Below are 18,060 nucleotides of genomic sequence, written 5' to 3' on the forward strand. Positions count from 1 at the left end.
ATATATAGTATTTCATACTTTCCATATAAAATTATTATTATGTTTAATTATAACAGTACATTTTAATGGCCTTTTATCAGGCTTCTTTTATATTCATAAGCCCGACAAAATCACTCACCGGGCTATTCTATTTATTTCTTTATTCCAAACCAACAGTGAATCATTGCTACTAACAGACAGGTATAAAAATCTAGCAAAATAAAAATCACAAACATATATTAAACTTGTATAATTTGTGGAAAGACATCCACAAATACCGAGATTCTCACAAAACAATAGTCTTCGAGGTAAAGCAGACACAAAGTTTGTATTTTCTTGTTTGTTACCATTTTTGATGCAACAACATATTCTGGTTTTTATAAAATTTACACAAATAAAAGGAAACATATACTCGTCATTGTGATTCAATACTTCGATAAATATATAGTTTTAATATTATTTATAAAGAATGTTAATAGCCGTTTTGGACTTTTTTTATAGGCCTATTTAATAAGCCGGAAAATGCACTAAACTCCGATGCTAGTTGCCTGTTAACTTAAGTATAAAATCGGAAAGAAACTTCCCACAATTCCAAACAGGCTCCAGCACAGTATTCTTGATGATCAAGCAGACACAACATCTTTGTACGGAATAAGGCTACAATAGGCTACAATATTACATTTAAATTAAAACATATATAAATTAACATGCCTACACTACGTACTGCATGTTCGTGTATCTCATTTCTTTGTGGTTAAAAAACACAAAACATTAATACATTCATGTGTGACGACAAATTAATATAATATAATTACGGTATTAAGATTTAATACATCATTAAAAGGCTTTCCCATTAAAATATTCCAAAAGTGATTCGGTTCATGGGCCAAGTTGGTTAAAGGCCGAGTTGGATAAGGGGCGACTCGGTTAAGGGCTGAGTTGACAAGAGCAGAGTTGGTGTATGATCCCAGTTGGATAAGGGGCAAGTTGACAAGGGCCGAGTTGGTGTATGGGCCAAGTTGGTTGTGGGCCGAGTCAGCTAAGGGCAGAGTTGACAAGGGCCGAGTTGGTGTAGGCCTAACTAAGGGCCAAGTCGGTTATGGGCCAAGTCGGTTATGGGCCGAGGCTACCTAGGCCTAGAGTGCTAGCCTATAACAACAACTCCCTGCCCTAACTTAGGCTAGGCCTAGCCTAGAGTAGGTCTCCTACGCCAGAGAGGCCAAAGGCCTAATTTACTTACCTTCCATCATTGAAACTACCACTAAATACCGTTCATTAACTGTCATGACTTCAAATATCGTTGCCTATGCTATATCATTAAGGTAGGCCTTGATATGCTCTCTCTCCGAGCGGGTCCTTGCTTCCACCAGTCGGATAGCCTAAGAGGGTAGGTCTATTCGGATAACTTTAATCCGCATAATTCTTGACAAATGAATACTAGGCCTATGCAGTATGGAACACATATGGTATGGAACACATCATATTCTCCTTACAGAAATAACAGAACAGGAAGTTATAAAAAATATACCAACAGAAAGGATAGGCTAGGCCTAGAAGTAGTAGGTAAGACCACTGTACGACATAAACACTTTCAAACTTGTCCGCCATATACTGCTTTGATCGACGGCGGGCGGCGGCGTAGCAGCAGTTTGTACTGGACCATGTATGGAACGCACCTACCTTAAGAAACAAAATAGATTTAGGCCTATATTATCTTTATTATAGTAGGGGGAATTCATAGTAGGCCTATCGTAAAAATCATGCCCCCCCCCCGTGACTATTTTTTCGGGGACCAAGCTTTCTCTATTGATTCACTATGGTATAAATAAAATATTGAGAAGGAAAAAGGGCGGAACACATTTTTTGGTTTCCACTTTTAAAATGACCGTCAAAATTCAGATATTGTGGTCATAACATTATGGTGTCTACGTCTAAGTATATGTTATTGGGGTCGCTGAATCCAATGCGACGTCTTTCAAAAACCTAGAATGGCAGCCATTTTGAAATCCAAGATGGTTGAGATAAAAATTGTCAAAAAACAAATATTTCAGGATTATTCCACTTCACTTCTCTATGAAAAATGGTAAATTTGGTGTTTAATAATATGTTATTGGTCTCTCTCAGCTCTCTTAGTCATAGTTTCAAACATAGTTTCAAAAAGCTAGGATGGCAGCCATTTTGAAATTCATTATGGCAGCCACAATAAATGTAAAAATCGAAAATATTGGTGTAATTCCACTTCTCCTCAATTAAAAATAGTAAATTTGGTGTCGAATCATATGTTATTGGGCTCTCTGAGTCCACTAAATATGTTTTATAAAAGCTAGGATGGCTCTAACGTATTTGCAGCGTAGTTCGCGGGTCGAAGACCCTCATGACTAACCATGCCGTAGTTCGATTTGCAGGGGCCTAGGCCTAAAATTTGTCGAAAAATCTCAAGTATCCTTTACAACATTAGCAAAACATTAAGGAAAAATACTTAAGTTTAATTTCCAATCAATTTGGTATAGTTTACTGGGAATTATGATCATCTTTACAGCAATAAACAAAGGACGGCCGCGATAGAAATCTGTAACACACCGCTATGTCAGTGGACTGTTATCTCCAACACCCACTGGCAAGTTAGGTCAAGTGACGCCCATCGCTAAATCCTTCTATTGTTAAATTCCCTATGTTTGATGTTTCTGTTTGCCTTTTGGATACCAATTTTCCTTTTGGTTCACTCTTTATTGTTATATAATTTATTATTAAGTTTGGACCCACCAATGTATAGTGTATGCCACTGTTGAAATAGTTAAATAAAAAATAAAACTGAAACACTCAACACGTGCGAGTCATATTTGGTGCAGTTTACAAAAGCGTATTAAGCGATGTCGCGTTTTTAGTGATCGTCATGCCGGTTCCAAAGCTTGCTTTGTGATAACGTACTTGTGACGTTTTGGGCTACAATCGCTTCACTAAAACCAGCCAATAAGTACTTTTATCCAGCCATATTGTAGATCAGTGCGCTTTACTTTGTATTTTGGCGGCTATTGCCTTCCATATGTAAGCGTATTTTTCTCAAAGATAAGGCGGAAGTAACGTCATATCTGCTGACTATAGAAAAATCTGGATGTTTGGTAAGAATTTTTGTAAGTTTTCGCGTTTGTTGTTATATATATTTGTTTATATAGGTTTAATTGTGTTGTGTCAACTATTTTTCAATCTAATTTTTTAAAGTTTATCTTGGAATTGTTGTTGTTTACTCCTTAAACCCCTTGGCAACAGGAAGTCCATTTGACATGCGTAGTTTTATGGGGACAGATCGAATGCGGTCTCAGTGACCTCATCTCGCCCTATCGCACTGAGTATGAGTAGTAAAAAAGAGCTTTGTATTTCATCGGTAAATAAGGTAGGTCTCTGATATAAATTGAAATTTTTTCTGATTAAGAAAATAACTATTGTGAAGAATGATATATTTATGTATAGGCCTGTATTCATTAATACTTTTTCAGAATTATGATGTTGAAAATGTTGAAATAGACAAGCATTTGCGGTTCTATCGTTCAATCATCCATGCTTGCACAAAGAATAATTGTGTGCTCTCTATAAAAATACAGCAGCCATACCCAGCATTAACTTGGTCCATGGTCTGGTTGTGTTTTTCCTGTGTCAGGTGTTCCACTTCTACGTTTTATCTTATTAACTTGTTCGTAGACGTAGATGTGACACAAGTGATCAGGCTTTTGCTTGGATCAAAACATAATTACCAGGGGGATTTCTGGAATTACAAACTACTAGTAGAAGAAACAGGAAGGGGAAAACAAAATACTGTAGACCTAGGCTAGGCCTAATACTACTTACTACTACTGATGCCTGACTGATATAGGCCTAGGCTGGGTAAAGTAATTACTGTATAGGAAGGCCTAAGTCTAATGTTAGCTGGTTAGTAGGAGAAGGCTAAACTAGGCCTAGTTAGGTTTAATAACCTAGGGCCTATGTGGTGCTAAGCCTACTAGGCTAGTCTATAAGGCCGTGTTTCTGCAGCACTTACAATTTCTCCGATAAATTATCCTAAAATTCCCTCAAAATATTTTATCCCATCATGCAATATTATGGACAACAATGCGATGTGTTTAACACCAAAACATATGTTTTGTTGAATGACGTCTGGTTCGGCCACGCACCAGTTAGGCCGCAAGATATTCAATGCCCAAATAAGAGTTTTATTGTATGGAATGCCGAGTAGTGTCATGAATGCGTGAATTGGATATCACAGTGCAACGTTGGCCGCGGGTTGTGGGGTACTGTACAGGAAAATCATCTTTAATAAAGTCAAATTGATAAAATAAAGTATAAATAAAAATGTAATTGTTAAACACATCATTGGTCCATGGTCTGGTTGTGTTATCAAATTGATAAAATAAAGTATAAATAAAAATGTAATTGTTAAACACATCATGCAATATTATGGACAACAATGCGATGTGTTTAACACCAAAACATATTTTTTGTTGAATGACGTCTGGTTCGGCCACACACCAGTTAGGCCGCAAGATATTCAATGCCCAAATAAGAGTTTTATTGTATGGAACGCCGAGTAGTGTCATGAATGCGTGAATTGGCTATCACAGTGCAACGTTGGCCACGGGTTGTGGGGTACTGTACAGGGAAATCATCTTTAATAAAGTCAAATTGATAAAATAAAGTATAAATAAAAATGTAATTGTTAAACTGTTAAACGTTGAATTGAAGCCCACTTGGCTTAATCTCGAGATAAAGCCCATCTCGAATTGAAGGGGCCCCCCCCCCACTTTTTAGTTTGCAAAATTAGCCTCAAAAAGAAGCCCATCTAAAAAAAAGCCCATTTGCTTCTTTTCAAGATAGCATAGGCATCTTTCAAGATTACAGTTACAACACTGTATTGTACATAACTTAAACATAACATAACAAAGTAAATTAAATACAAGCTTGGGAAAACAGTAATTTAGGTGTTTTAATGCCAGTTACACTCCATGGTACAGATTGATGTTACAGTGGCCTTATTTATTGTTAGGGTGTAATTGTTATACTGTATATGAAAGAAGAGTATATTTTGTTCAGGCTTCAAAAAACGATCGTCCTGGCCTACACGAACTCCGTACTACTTCTTTCCATATCTTCAACGCACTGCACACAAGGACCGTCGTGTCACGTGCTGCTAATTTGCATATGAAATCGTGAAGCAACATCTCATTTTATTCAAGTCAAACTATATTTCGTCAATGAAATTAGTTTATTCACATTATAATTTAAATAAAGATTCCATAAATGTATTTATTTGTATTCTGATTGCATTAATTATACAATTAATTAACACTTAATATATGACATTCTCTACAGCCACCGATAAAGGGCGCTATTTGTTTACCTTGTCCGTGGCCAAAATCACTATAATTTCCCCATCTTTCTGGGACCATAACTCTGAAAGTAAACATATAAACAAAATCGTAATTTTTGTTTTTATGAAATATTGAAAGTAAATAGTTATCCACCTGTAAAGAAAGTAGTTTGCAAGTCGAATGTTTAGAATTCTTAGGGATGGTGCCAATTTTATTGTAGTTCGTGTACCACGGTTTCGTGATCGTTACCCGCGGTAACCGGGTAAACGATGTTACTGCAAGTTCGTTTATGCAACCACACGCTGTTTTCGGTAATCCTGTTTACAAACTGACCAATGACTGTTGACTGAGCACCTAAGCATGACGATAGTAACGGCCCAGACACGGCTCATTGGTTTTGACGATAACAGTGCCTATACAGCAAAGGATTAGAATTAGAACACGGACCAATACTACCATATGCTATGGGTTGTAAAAAAAAACAAACAAACAAACACCGTCCACGGTTTTAACTTCAAAATATGTTAGCTAGTTTTTTCCTATTTACACCATTGTCAGCAAACAGAAATATAGTAAAAGTAAATAATGCGCTGCTATTGTATAATAAAGTACAATTCTTCTCCTGTGTAAACACGCTACGGACAGAGTGTGTACAGTGCAGGATTGTTGTATTTCATCATGGAAACATTAATTGTATAGTATATTAGTGTTTATAAAACTTTATTATATATCTTTCTAGTCAGTCTGAGAACGTTCACGCGAAAAATTCCCAGTCAGGAAGCCCCGAGAACTTTTCCCATAGCCTAATCTTATTTTTAGCTACAGTTCTTTCTTTCAGGTGCATTCCAAAGTCCAGACCAAGCGATCAACAAGGATAGCTGTATTAGCTATTGAATCTATTGCTCACACCCATCCGACTGTTGAAGCACATGTTTCCGTTGCATGGCTGACTTTCACAAGGAATTATAATTATATATTGAGAAACTCCAGACTACGATAACGTGTTATACTGTCTCTTATACACATCTCTGTTGAAATAGTTAAATAAAAAATAAAACTGAAACACTCAACACGTGCGAGTCATATTTGGTGCAGTTTACAAAAGCGTATTAAGCGATGTCGCGTTTTTAGTGATCGTCATGCCGGTTCCAAAGCTTGCTTTGTGATAACGTACTTGTGACGTTTTGGGCTACAATCGCTTCACTAAAACCAGCCAATAAGTACTTTTATCCAGCCATATTGTAGATCAGTGCGCTTTACTTTGTATTTTGGCGGCTATTGCCTTCCATATGTAAGCGTATTTTTCTCAAAGATAAGGCGGAAGTAACGTCATATCTGCTGACTATAGAAAAATCTGGATGTTTGGTAAGAATTAGATGTGTATAAGAGACAGAGTCAGCTAAGGGCAGAGTTGACAAGGGCCGAGTTGGTGTAGGCCTAACTAAGGGCCAAGTCGGTTATGGGCCAAGTCGGTTATGGGCCGAGGCTACCTAGGCCTAGAGTGCTAGCCTATAACAACAACTCCCTGCCCTAACTTAGGCTAGGCCTAGCCTAGAGTAGGTCTCCTACGCCAGAGGTATATATAATAATAAATAATATTACATTATAATTATATGTATATATGATAATAAGCATACCTCGGCCATTCCGTGGCAAAACAACGTAACTTGAAATTTTCACTTTTAGAGAAAAATGGAGTAAAAATTTGCCTCAGAAACATGTCAGACTCAGTATTGGGGTAACTACAGTAACGCTACAAACTATTGCAATTTTACCTGCGCGCAGGCCTCGTAATCGTAGATACATCGTAGCCTGATGATATAAACAATCTAAGGAAGTCTACGCGGAGCGAACCTACGAAACAAAAGCATATTGTTTATTTGTACGTGCAGAAAGACTGCTGTAGCTTACTGGAATAAAACAATGTATTGCTTGATAATTTGTGAATGACAAACACGAGTTTAGACCATTAATTTAAAGAATGGAGCTGTTTTTCAATAAGAAAAACGTACACTTGACTTCATGTGAGTCTGCTCTTCCACTCGCTATCCACGACAGTAACTTATTTATACTGCTGTATTTTTTTAATTAATTAGCCTATGTCTAGCCTATTTTTTTATTACAGTTATTTTACCAGAGCTTTTAAATGTCAAAAAATGATGTCCTCAATGACAATGCACACATGTGAAAAGATTGTCCATCAAATAATATTTTGTAGTCTTAAATTAGTAAGATAAACTATAATAAATATAAAAGAGAGTTAATGCCCATTGGTTGTAAAATTACCGAATGTCACATAGAAAACCCAATGGAAAATAAAACTTAGCAATGCCAGTTCATCTTGTCAATCCCGAAAATCCAGCATTGGACGTCAGAGTGCGTGCCAATCAGAACACAGTAAAGTGTGTTAAAAGGTTAACCTCGTAGCAAATGTTGGAAAGCTGTGAGCGACAGTGAGTAAAAAACGAAGAAAATACAGTCTAGCATGACTAGCTTTAATTCGGCAAGTTAGTGATTTCTCTAGTTCCATTAGTATTCGATCGCTTTGCAGGTTCTGCTTCAGATTACGGTAAACAATAAACAACGTGATCTTTATGTAGAAATCGTAATAATTTGTATATGATTTGTCATTAGTATTATTATTTAAAAGAAGAAAATTCTTACTACCAGAACAATATCAGATCAAAATTCTCCGAGCTGGTAAGTTACTGTAAAACCAGAAACTTTCGCGAATTGATAATTTCGGCCGTTTTCGCGACATTAAACTTTCGCGAATCACAAAAGGCCTAAATTTTAATTATGAGAGGAATACCATACAATAGGTAAAAATATCATATTGTGAGTTCTAGGCCTAGGTTAGATAGGCCTACAGGCACTGTCTAGGCTACAATAGCTAGGCCTAGGCTAGGCGAAATAAGCCTGCAGCCTAGTACCTCAGCTGCTAGTACCAAGACTTAGCTGGCCATCACAGGCACAGTTAAGAAAGACACACATTACAATACTCACTCATACGATATTCCTAAATTTTGTATGGTATTTAAGCATCCTACAGTGAACAATATTTATTCCTGTAGGCATAATATTGATTCAAACACATTGATTGATGATGACTGAACATCGTGGTATGTCAAGGTACGAAAGTTAGTTTCCATTTGAACTTCTTAGTATACACTGCGTAGTGGTACTGCACATGTGCAGTCACATGCATGATGATCATAACCTCCCTGATCAGTATACTTGCTGAGTAGGTTAGAATAGGCCTAGAATTTACGAACGTTTTGAACTCAATATCGGAATGTAAGGTCAGAATATTTATTCAATAATTGAAATACATTCTATAAGTTTATACACATTTAATAAAATCCACAAAATAATTTAAAATACAATTTTTAAAATTTTTAAGTTGAACTTTTCACGAACATGTTGGCGATTCCCCATTTAGGCCTAGGCCCTAGACTGTACTGCATCGTCGTCGGCAAGTTTAGGACTTAAAATACCGACAATTCTTGTTGTTTATTGTTCATTATCATCTTTAAAAAAATTTTTGGTGTGATTTATAATGACCAAAATCTCCTTTGTGAAACTGGTTCGAGATTCAAGATGATCAGATAGTATTCTACCAATCTTTTTTGAAACATAGAACATGTAACCTGAAAATTATTTGCGGCATAAAATTTTCGCGAATCTGGACCATTCGCGAAATTCGCGTAAGTTTAATGAGCGCGAAATTTTCTGGTTTTACAGTAACCAGTATAATTACTGTCTGCTCTCCTCCTCTATAGGGGAAAATGTAGGACGTAGGCCTAAATGACACCAAAATTCAAACATACTGAAGGCCCACTAGGTTACCTAGCTTGCAAACTAAACACAGATTTTAAAACATGATCGATCTAATAATAAGGTAGGAAATAACAAAACAATAAAGTTTTAACATTGTTTATTAGTAAATTGCAACATTGCTCACGTGTTGAAACTATATTTCAATGTTGTTTACGCATTGTTTATCAGCCCGAGGATCCAGCCTACAATTATTGCAAGCTAATTAAAATAACAATAACCTTTGTAGTGGTTCGTAGCTACGTTCAAAACGTGCCTACGAGCAGATTACGAAAGGTTACGTGCAGATATGAAGCGATAATTTCTGTCTGTACTGTAAGACATATTTTTGGAATTTATCATGGTTGGGGCTATCATGCAATACCTAGCTTGTTTATACGTCACTGTTAAGAATATTGATATAGAAACACAAATAACTATTTGATTTTGCCTTGCCAAATTGCATCAGCTCAAGACAATTTTTGAATACCATTCCGAGGCAAAAACAACGTGTCTTCCTCGTACATAAGTTGTTTTGTCGTAGATCGTAGATAAGTTGTTCTTGTAGTTACGTTGTTTTGCCACAGAAAACCACTACATTTTAAGTTTCGTGCATAGGTGGTGCTATATCTGATAATTCAGATGTGTTATACCCCCAAATGATATTATCTCAAAATCGACAAAAATGTCAGTTTTGAAACTGATTGATTTGTTACCGTACAGTATTTAAGTAATTTAATTTACCTCATATAACGGGTTTAATTTACCTCATATCAGGGGTTTAGCCAGAAACGAAATAGGCAGTCCAAATTGGAAGCCAGTGGGCGTGGTACTGAGCCGATAGGCAGGCCATGCACATCTATGGGAATCCCCACTAAAAATTGGTACAAAAACGACGTACATTCAATCAATAAATGTTGTTTTTATCAAACTTGCATTTGATTTAGCTTTAGTTTAATCTAACATTCGATAGCTGAGCTGATTAGGCCAAGCCGTCCAAGCCATCATGGTAAAAGTGGCTGTCCTACATAATTGTAGGCCGTCCAAAAGGCGGCCGGACGGCTTGCTGGCTAAGCCTGTGGCTCATATACAAACATGAAAATATACCGTATATTCCGGTATATAAGCTGCAAGTTTTATACGCGATTTTTCCCCCGAAGTTTGGGGTACGGTCTATACACCGGTCATTAACCTACTCCCAAAACAAAAAAATCAAGATTTTACCCCAACCTCAACCATGTGCCATGGTTGAGGTTGAGAAGCCTATCCCTTATAATAAGGTCTGTGGCCTACAGTATACAATGCGTTTTTTCTTGTGTATTAATTATTTTAAATTAGCTTAATTCAGACATTGATTGTGATCATTTAACTTCTGTTGTGTGTTATATAACAGTAATATTGTTCGTTAAACCAGGTTGAACTTTTAATCAGTTGGTGAATTGGCTTTGGGTGATTCAACAATCAGCTTCTGCACGAATGGACATGTTTTTGCCCTATCTAGTACAAGCGTAACCACATGTATTTCTATTGTTATTTTCTCAATGAAGGTTGTTTACAATTTGTTTTGTTTTTTTTAATATTTAAAAAGTTTTTTTTTAATGTTTCAAAAGTAATACACAGTATCATTGAAAAAAACAGTGCAGGTCGGCAGCCTGTCAGCGCCGGTCGGAAATGTTGAGTGCCTTCTATAGGGAGTGAGAAAAAGACAAAAAAGAATGCTAGCTTTGTTTGGTGTGCTTAGAGCACAATAAACAATAGGTAGGGATAGACCAAGCCCACTTAGGATCTGCCATTGATTTAATTTGATCAAGATTGTATTAACAATACTATTTTTGGGAAGATTTGATTTTTGTACACCACAGATTCATAGGTACATTTAATAATATGGCTATGATAACTGCAATTTTTCACCCATAGATGGGTGTGTCAGTGGTCACCGACCACCACTCCAAAATGCTGGTAATAACCCTGTATTACGGCTTTACCATTTTGGTGGCATCTGATCCACTTGCAATACCCTGCTTTATTACTACATAGTTTAACACGGTATCAATACTATTCAAAGGTGTTTTCCATTCGATGTCTGCTTTAAACAAATTAACATTGCAAAATTTACTATGTAAATATGTAACGCAGTATATGTTTTAATATTAATTAGGAGCAATGAATATGCATGACATGGTGGCTAAAACAGCATCCAAGGACTGTCACACACAATTACTTTCTAACAAAGGTGTTAGCTCTATGTTTCCCATTCGATGTCTGCGTTACTACTACCAACGTATGCAAAATTGACTGGTAGTATGTGTTTTAATATTAATTAGGAGCATTTAAGGAACATAACACAATGACTTCACCACTTGTTGAGATTAAGATAAAGCAAGGCTGTGTACATGTGATCAACGCAGTTAAATTATTTTGTAGAACAATGGTACCTATCAGTAGGTATCCCAATAAAGCCTATTTTGCATTACCACGCTTCCAAAATGTTTGTGAAATTTGATGGAATGACACAAGTTTGATGTTTTTCATTAAAAATAACATATATTGAAAGAACTGGCTTAATAATTCAATTACATGCCATTTTTAACTATATCAGTTTAGTATTTGCAGAGAAAACATGATTTAAATATGAGTTGCAAAAGCTGGTGAGTGGAATTCTTAGGCATAAACAAACTTTTTGAAGAACCACATTGCTCTATTCGAAAAAAAAATTGCGTCATAGCCATTAAATTTAGCAGAGTAATTTCTTTTGTATGTTATCAGGCTATGAATGTGCTTCATTTGATGTATAACTTTACTTGGTGTTTACTTGTGACCAAAGGTGGTTTTGTTATTGTTTTCCAAATACCATTCTGTTCAATTCATAATATCTTGGCCAAACAAAAAGGTATTTTCATGAAGTGGTCTCATTTAATAGCTAAATAAAGGCACTGTCAGACCTGTAAATATTAGTTCAAAGCATTTTAAATGGCGACTATGCTTGATAGAATCAAGGTAATTCAACAGAAGGACGCACATCTCCGCTCTCGAACATAGCACGCGCGTACAGTCCTTTGATCTTTACTGTGGCATCGACAATCCGATACTAGTTGCGAGTACAGCCGTCAATTATTAGTCTATGCGTGCCATTCATTTTAGGGTGTTAGTTTTTATTGTATTAATTTTGGGTACTTCGCAATGTCTGTTACATCTGATTTTTTTTTGGCCGCGAGCTTGTTAAATGCTTCTATAAACAGCAATTTGATTTGTAAAATTGACCAAGAAAATGAAAAGTTATAGCAGTTTAAAATTTACGAATTTTATACCTTGATAGAATTCAGAACTTGAAGGGTGGCGGAAAACAAAGTCTATGGGAAAAAAGTTGATCGTGTTAAACTTCGCTCCTGTAGGGGCTACAGACTTGGTTTTGGTCTTATTTTACAGCTAAATAATACAGCTATTTAAGCCTGATTTACAAATGGATTGGAATGTTATATAATTCATTATATAATTTTTAAATAAAGCCTTATATAAAAAAAATATAAGTTTATCAACCTATCTAGGCTAGCAAAGTGATGAGGGAGTGATTGGAATGTTATATAATTCATTATATAATTTTTAAATAACGCCCTATTTAAAAAAAATATTAGTTTATCACACTATCTAGGCTAGCAAAGTGATGAGGGAGGGAGGACTTTTATTTTTTCAACGCCAAATATCACCCATGGGCTGGTGCGTTGATATCCAAAGTAAAATACAATACTAAAAAAATTTCACAAAAAAAAAAAAAAATACCATACAATACCATAGAAGACATGCGTGCGAGGGTAATAAATTAATCATTCTTTTATTGGGCCTAAACTATATATTTGGAATTATAAAACAAGAATTGTTAACCACTATGCCTTCAATATGAAAATATGAAGTATGGCATTCTTTGACCTCTCAAGAGAAGAGTCAGCTGAGCTCACAGATGAGCTTGACGGACTTGGAGGAGAGTTGTATAATATGGAAAGCACTGTTCTTTGCAAAGACTCTGTGGTCATCAGACTAAGTGTAGATTCATTTTTTGATTTTTTTTTTCCTTTTTAGACCACTGTCTGAGGGATGGGCTTACACTACGATTTTGAGCGAATTTTGAAGTAATTTTTTTTTTATTAGGGCCTTCGTTTATGACGCGATTAGACTGATCTTGCAATAATATAGAAAAGAAGGCTAGGGAAATTTAAAGTACGAAGAATTTTTGCGAAAATATTGTTGGGAAATATGTGGAATTGTATGTCTTTATATCATATGTCTTTATATCATATCTCTTGCCGCTGGAATGGGTTTCTTATGAAAGTGTGTTCGCCATTGGTCAGATTGCAAATTGCCTCTATATACCATGTTGATATCAACTAATCACAGCCTGGAATGATAAGCTTTACGGCTAATATTACGTCTTCGATGAGTCTAGTTAGTAGCGATGACGTACTTTATATTTTGTGATGCCTGAACATACAGTATGCCATGAAAAGATTATTTAGGGAATTAAAAAAATGTGTGGAGGTCAAATCAAACCCTTATTGACTATAAGAAGGCTAGATAGATGGTAGCTAGGTCCACATGCAGTTCTCCTACTTAGGTCAAAATGTACTGCATAGTACTACTGTAGTAGTCTGGCTAGGTACGTGTAGTAGATCAGATATCGGAGGGGGGGGGAAGAGGGGGTGTCTAAGCAGGGATTTACATTAATGATGATTTAGCAACTAATTACCTATTGAGATGTCAAGTGTGGTAACCCAGTAATGAGATATTATTTGATTCATCAATCATTTAGCATATTCGATTGAAATTAATCCGTTGAGGTTAGCCATGTAAAGAACAAACCCTACAAAGTACTTTGAACGTTAAGTACAAACTCAACGAAAAAGTTAGCGTTATTTAAGCAACCAAATGTGAAAAGTATTCAACAGATTTTTTGTTGAGCATGAAAGTTCCCATTTAAATAGAAGCATCTCTTTAAAAGTTTTTTTTTTGCATTCTATCTAAATATAATAATTTTATTCCATGATTATCAGATGATATCTACCTTTTTTACTCCAGAAATAAGCAAATGGCATAAATGGCCGACTACAAGAAAAGAAGTTTTTTTGTTCAACCTCTCAACTGTCACTAGGGGACTTTTTTCAGTGACTTACCATTGCTACTTCCATTGTACAATATATAAGTAGATAACTACAGTATTTTAGGTCTCTACTATGCATCATACGAACATGACTGCATACTATGACTCTAGTTATGTAACAACACACCCCCCAACCACACCAGCTCCCACTGACAAAACTTAATCATTATAGATAGAAATCTTACTTTATTCTGAATGCTTAATTAATTTACATTGTTCTTTCTTAATCATTCCCTTTAATTGCTGCCCAACTTTGGAATGGTCTGCCTAATTCCTGCCTGTTTTGCAATACAATCTTAAAGAGTTGAAAATTTGTTATCCATGTCCTTTTTTTGTAACATTACTAACAAAATACAAGTGTTACCATGACAACCCCAACAGCTAGTTTTTTTACTGTATGGGTAGACCTTTGAAGAATGCAACTACATGGTACAGAAATTGCCCTTTTTTAAAGTGCATACATTTTGTTGTATTAAAGTGGAATAAGATTCTAATATAGCATGTATTATAGCAATAGTGGAAATGCCCTTATGTATTTTTTTTGTGTGTAAATGTGTGTGTAGATGAGGTTTTTAAGCACAAAAACTCAAAATATTGTATTGTAAAATGTTGTCCATGATCAAAATTGATCAAATTATGATCACTAACATATTTGTAGGGTGGACAGGCATTTACGTTAAGTCAAATATTCTGGTACTCCATTCTTGTTTATGTTAATTAAATATCTGATAAGGTCCCACATTTTAATGACAACAAAAATGTTTCATTTGATGTCTGACACAGGCAAGTGGGTACAGCACATCATTCCAAAGCTTTGCATTATTGCACATCAAACACTTACACAAATACTCAGCTCCCTTTAGATAAATTCTTTAACATTGTAGCTACTGTAGAGCGAGTCTACCATACAGAATACTACTTCGTGGAGAAAACCATACCAATTCAATATCCACATACAAATAAATGGCCATGTATTTTGTCTGCGTCCTTGTGCTTCTATTTCTTTTTTTTTTTTATAGGGTCCATGAAAATAAGAAAAAGTGACTTGGAAGGGTGATTTGAAATATTACTACTGAATTTGGTGCGAAAAATAAGGTAGAATGTATGTGTGGGGGATGATGTGGGGAATGGAGAGAAGGGCCCTTTCCCCAAGTATTTGCTAAATAAGACAACAAAATTTTAATTTTATTTTTTTCCGTCCTCCTTTGACAATCTTTAAAAAAATAAGTTCGCGAAAAATCAAGGTATAAAAAGTCTCGCCTCTGGTAGAAAATGCAATTCGTCTGGTAGAGAATAATCCAAAAGTTAAATATTTGTTTTTTATCAAATTTTTTTTTCTGCTGATCTTTGTTTCTTTTTTCTTTGTCAGGTATTTGTGTACTGCAACACCATATTTCATTGCATAGCAGAATGAAAATAAAAAGTTTGTATGACACTTAGACTGAGGATTTACATGCTTTAGAGTGATTCAAAGTATTAGTTTATTGGTACCTAATGGAAAGATAATGTAGAAAATTGGATTCATATTTGAGGAAGAACTTGAAAGCGAGATTCAGCAGCTACTTGGATTGTTATTTCGGTACTGATGAACGGAGGAAACCATTTTAAAATGCAGAGTAATACCAGACCGGACTTGGAAAAGAAAAAAACGGGACGGACCCCAAGGGGACATCCGGCTGGAGGAAGCAGGACTCCCTCAGGAACTTCAAGTGTGTTAATGGTGGGACCGAATTTTAGGGTTGGCAAGAAGATAGGGTGCGGCAATTTTGGAGAATTACGGTTAGGTAAGTCCACATTGTCTTTTTTTGCTTTCCGTGCATTTCATAGAATCATTGTGTTGACTGTGAGCCATGTGTGTCGGTGTAGAAATATGTTATTATGCATGAGTTTCGTGATCCGCCGTACTTTGACCCTCAGGAAGCATGTGCGGTACTGATTGAAAAGTTTTATATGCTAAAATATGCTGTAACTAGTTTTTTTAAAAAGAGCAAGGCAATTCAACAGAAGGACGCACATCTCGGGACATCAAAGGTTGTAACTCTGGCATCGACATTCTAGGCGCACGTGCGTCCCTACACGCTGAACGTCACAAAAACCATAGCAACCACACCATAAACCGTCAGCGTACGTGATAAATTACCCACGCGCGTGTTAGTTGCCATGATTGTGACAATTGGTTAGGATGATGTGATCGATAATTTAAAAACGCAAAATTGCGCGTAGATGACGTCACGCATGACTGAGCACAATGAAAACCTTATTATGACTATTCCAGGCCGAGCCAATTGTTTGTTGAAGCACATTTGTGCGTGGCTCGCGGTAATTTTGTGTAGAATAAAAAAAGAAGGGAAAAAAAAAAGATCTGACAATCCGCTGGGGAAGCGGATCACCAAAAAGCACGGCTGGAGAAAGTGTATGACCGCGCGTCCGGCAGTGGGAGGCATCATGAATGTTTACAGATAACATTTGGTGCTGGAGGAATTTCATTAAGACAATTTTTTATCGAGACATTCTCATGCTCGGAGGCATACTCTAAACATTTATAACCTAAAATAATTTTGATTTCATTCTCAATAAATTAGCAACATGTGTTTGAGAACAATTGAGGCTATACATTTGAATTTTACACAGATGAATCCAATGATGTCCACATCTGAATTAACGTTTAATGAAAATATTCACCCATAGAAACTTTCTACGTTCCATGCTATTGGAAAATCAATGTCCTAATTAATTTTTTTTTAAAAGTTTGTTTCTTTATTTAAAATTTTTTATTAATTCAATATTCAAACAGAAAAAAAGGCATAAAACATAGGCAATCAAAGTAAATTTAACCAAATTTAAACTGAAATGACATAATAATTATTTTTTGAAAAATAACTTTGTTTCTTGTTTAATTGTCTAAAAAATTAACATAACTTTTGCCTTAAAAAAAAAAAGGATGAGGAAGTTCTCTCCAAATGGGAATGACTCAATTGAAGCTTTTTGTAGGTTTCAGTTTTGCAATGGTCAGAACTATGTAGATATACATGTATAAACAAATTTCAAGTTTCCAATTCAAATCCAGAGGTGACGGAACTAGGGGGTGCTGTGTTATGGAGAGTAATGTGTGACCGGAAATGATCTGCAGTCAGTTGGTTGTTACCATGCGCCAGTGATGTTGGATTATATAGTACAGCAATATGAAACTATTAGGCTTAATGAATGAATAAAGTTCAGAGTTTGTCAGGTAGTGAAATGATTATTTCACATTTTAAGTGCTCCCTAAATTCATAAGTGTAAGCTAAATTACGGTGATTAATTCAATTAGCGAAGATATGGTGACAAATTTCGAATCCCTTTTTCCAAGAGGGGATGCAAATGCTTTGTGAAAATGAGTACGCTGCAGTACTCATTTTCACAAAGAAATACACACAACTGGTTAGCTAACAATTATGTCAATGTTACATGAACACCTGGGAAGAAGGTGCAATCACGTTGTTACCTAGCAAACGTCTGTACTGTATGGGGGAGGGGCTGCTGATGTACTGTGTAGCGGGGGACGATGAGGCATAAGACTAGGCCTAGGTACAGTACAGATAACAATTACTGCCTTCGTAGCACGCGTAGATAACGCGTAGGCAATGCGTAGGATTTGCGTAGCACGAACCGCTACGTAGCGATCGCTACGCGTTTTAACGCGTCGTAATGCATCAGCTGTTTAACACATTATCAGTCGCCTATATCACTGCCTACACAAGATCGGAACAGACGTAC

General features: G+C 36.0%; 2 protein-coding genes across 5 annotated transcripts in view; one reads left to right on the forward strand and one right to left on the reverse strand.

Moving 5' to 3' along the window:
* LOC117108548 (centrosomal protein of 120 kDa-like) overlaps positions 1-1,628 on the reverse strand; it is a gene marked incomplete in the record, with an annotated part of 55,130 nt that extends 53,502 nt beyond the window's left edge. The window contains 1 exon segment of the mRNA XM_033250595.1: positions 1,220-1,628. Coding sequence (XP_033106486.1) covers positions 1,220-1,265 — 46 coding nt within the window.
* Positions 1,629-3,230: 1,602 nt separating this feature from the next.
* LOC117108826 (casein kinase I-like) overlaps positions 3,231-18,060 on the forward strand; it is a 58,223-nt gene continuing 43,393 nt past the window's right edge. The window contains exons 1-3 of one of the 4 annotated variants that reach the window (XM_033250989.1): positions 3,305-3,370; positions 15,324-15,399; positions 15,674-16,088. In XM_033250989.1, coding sequence (XP_033106880.1) covers positions 15,890-16,088 — 199 coding nt within the window. In that variant the 5' untranslated portion in view covers positions 3,305-3,370; positions 15,324-15,399; positions 15,674-15,889. Of the gene's footprint in view, positions 3,371-6,591; positions 6,705-15,323; positions 15,407-15,673; positions 16,089-18,060 lie in introns of those variants that run through there. The other 3 variants (XM_033250980.1, XM_033250997.1, XM_033251005.1) reach the window with 3 other exon arrangements.

This window comes from Anneissia japonica, unplaced genomic scaffold (assembly GCF_011630105.1).
Source record: "Anneissia japonica isolate Jap-2015-1 unplaced genomic scaffold, ASM1163010v1 scaffold26_len2425191_cov177, whole genome shotgun sequence".
In the NCBI taxonomy this organism is placed as follows: domain Eukaryota; kingdom Metazoa; phylum Echinodermata; class Crinoidea; order Comatulida; family Comatulidae; genus Anneissia; species Anneissia japonica.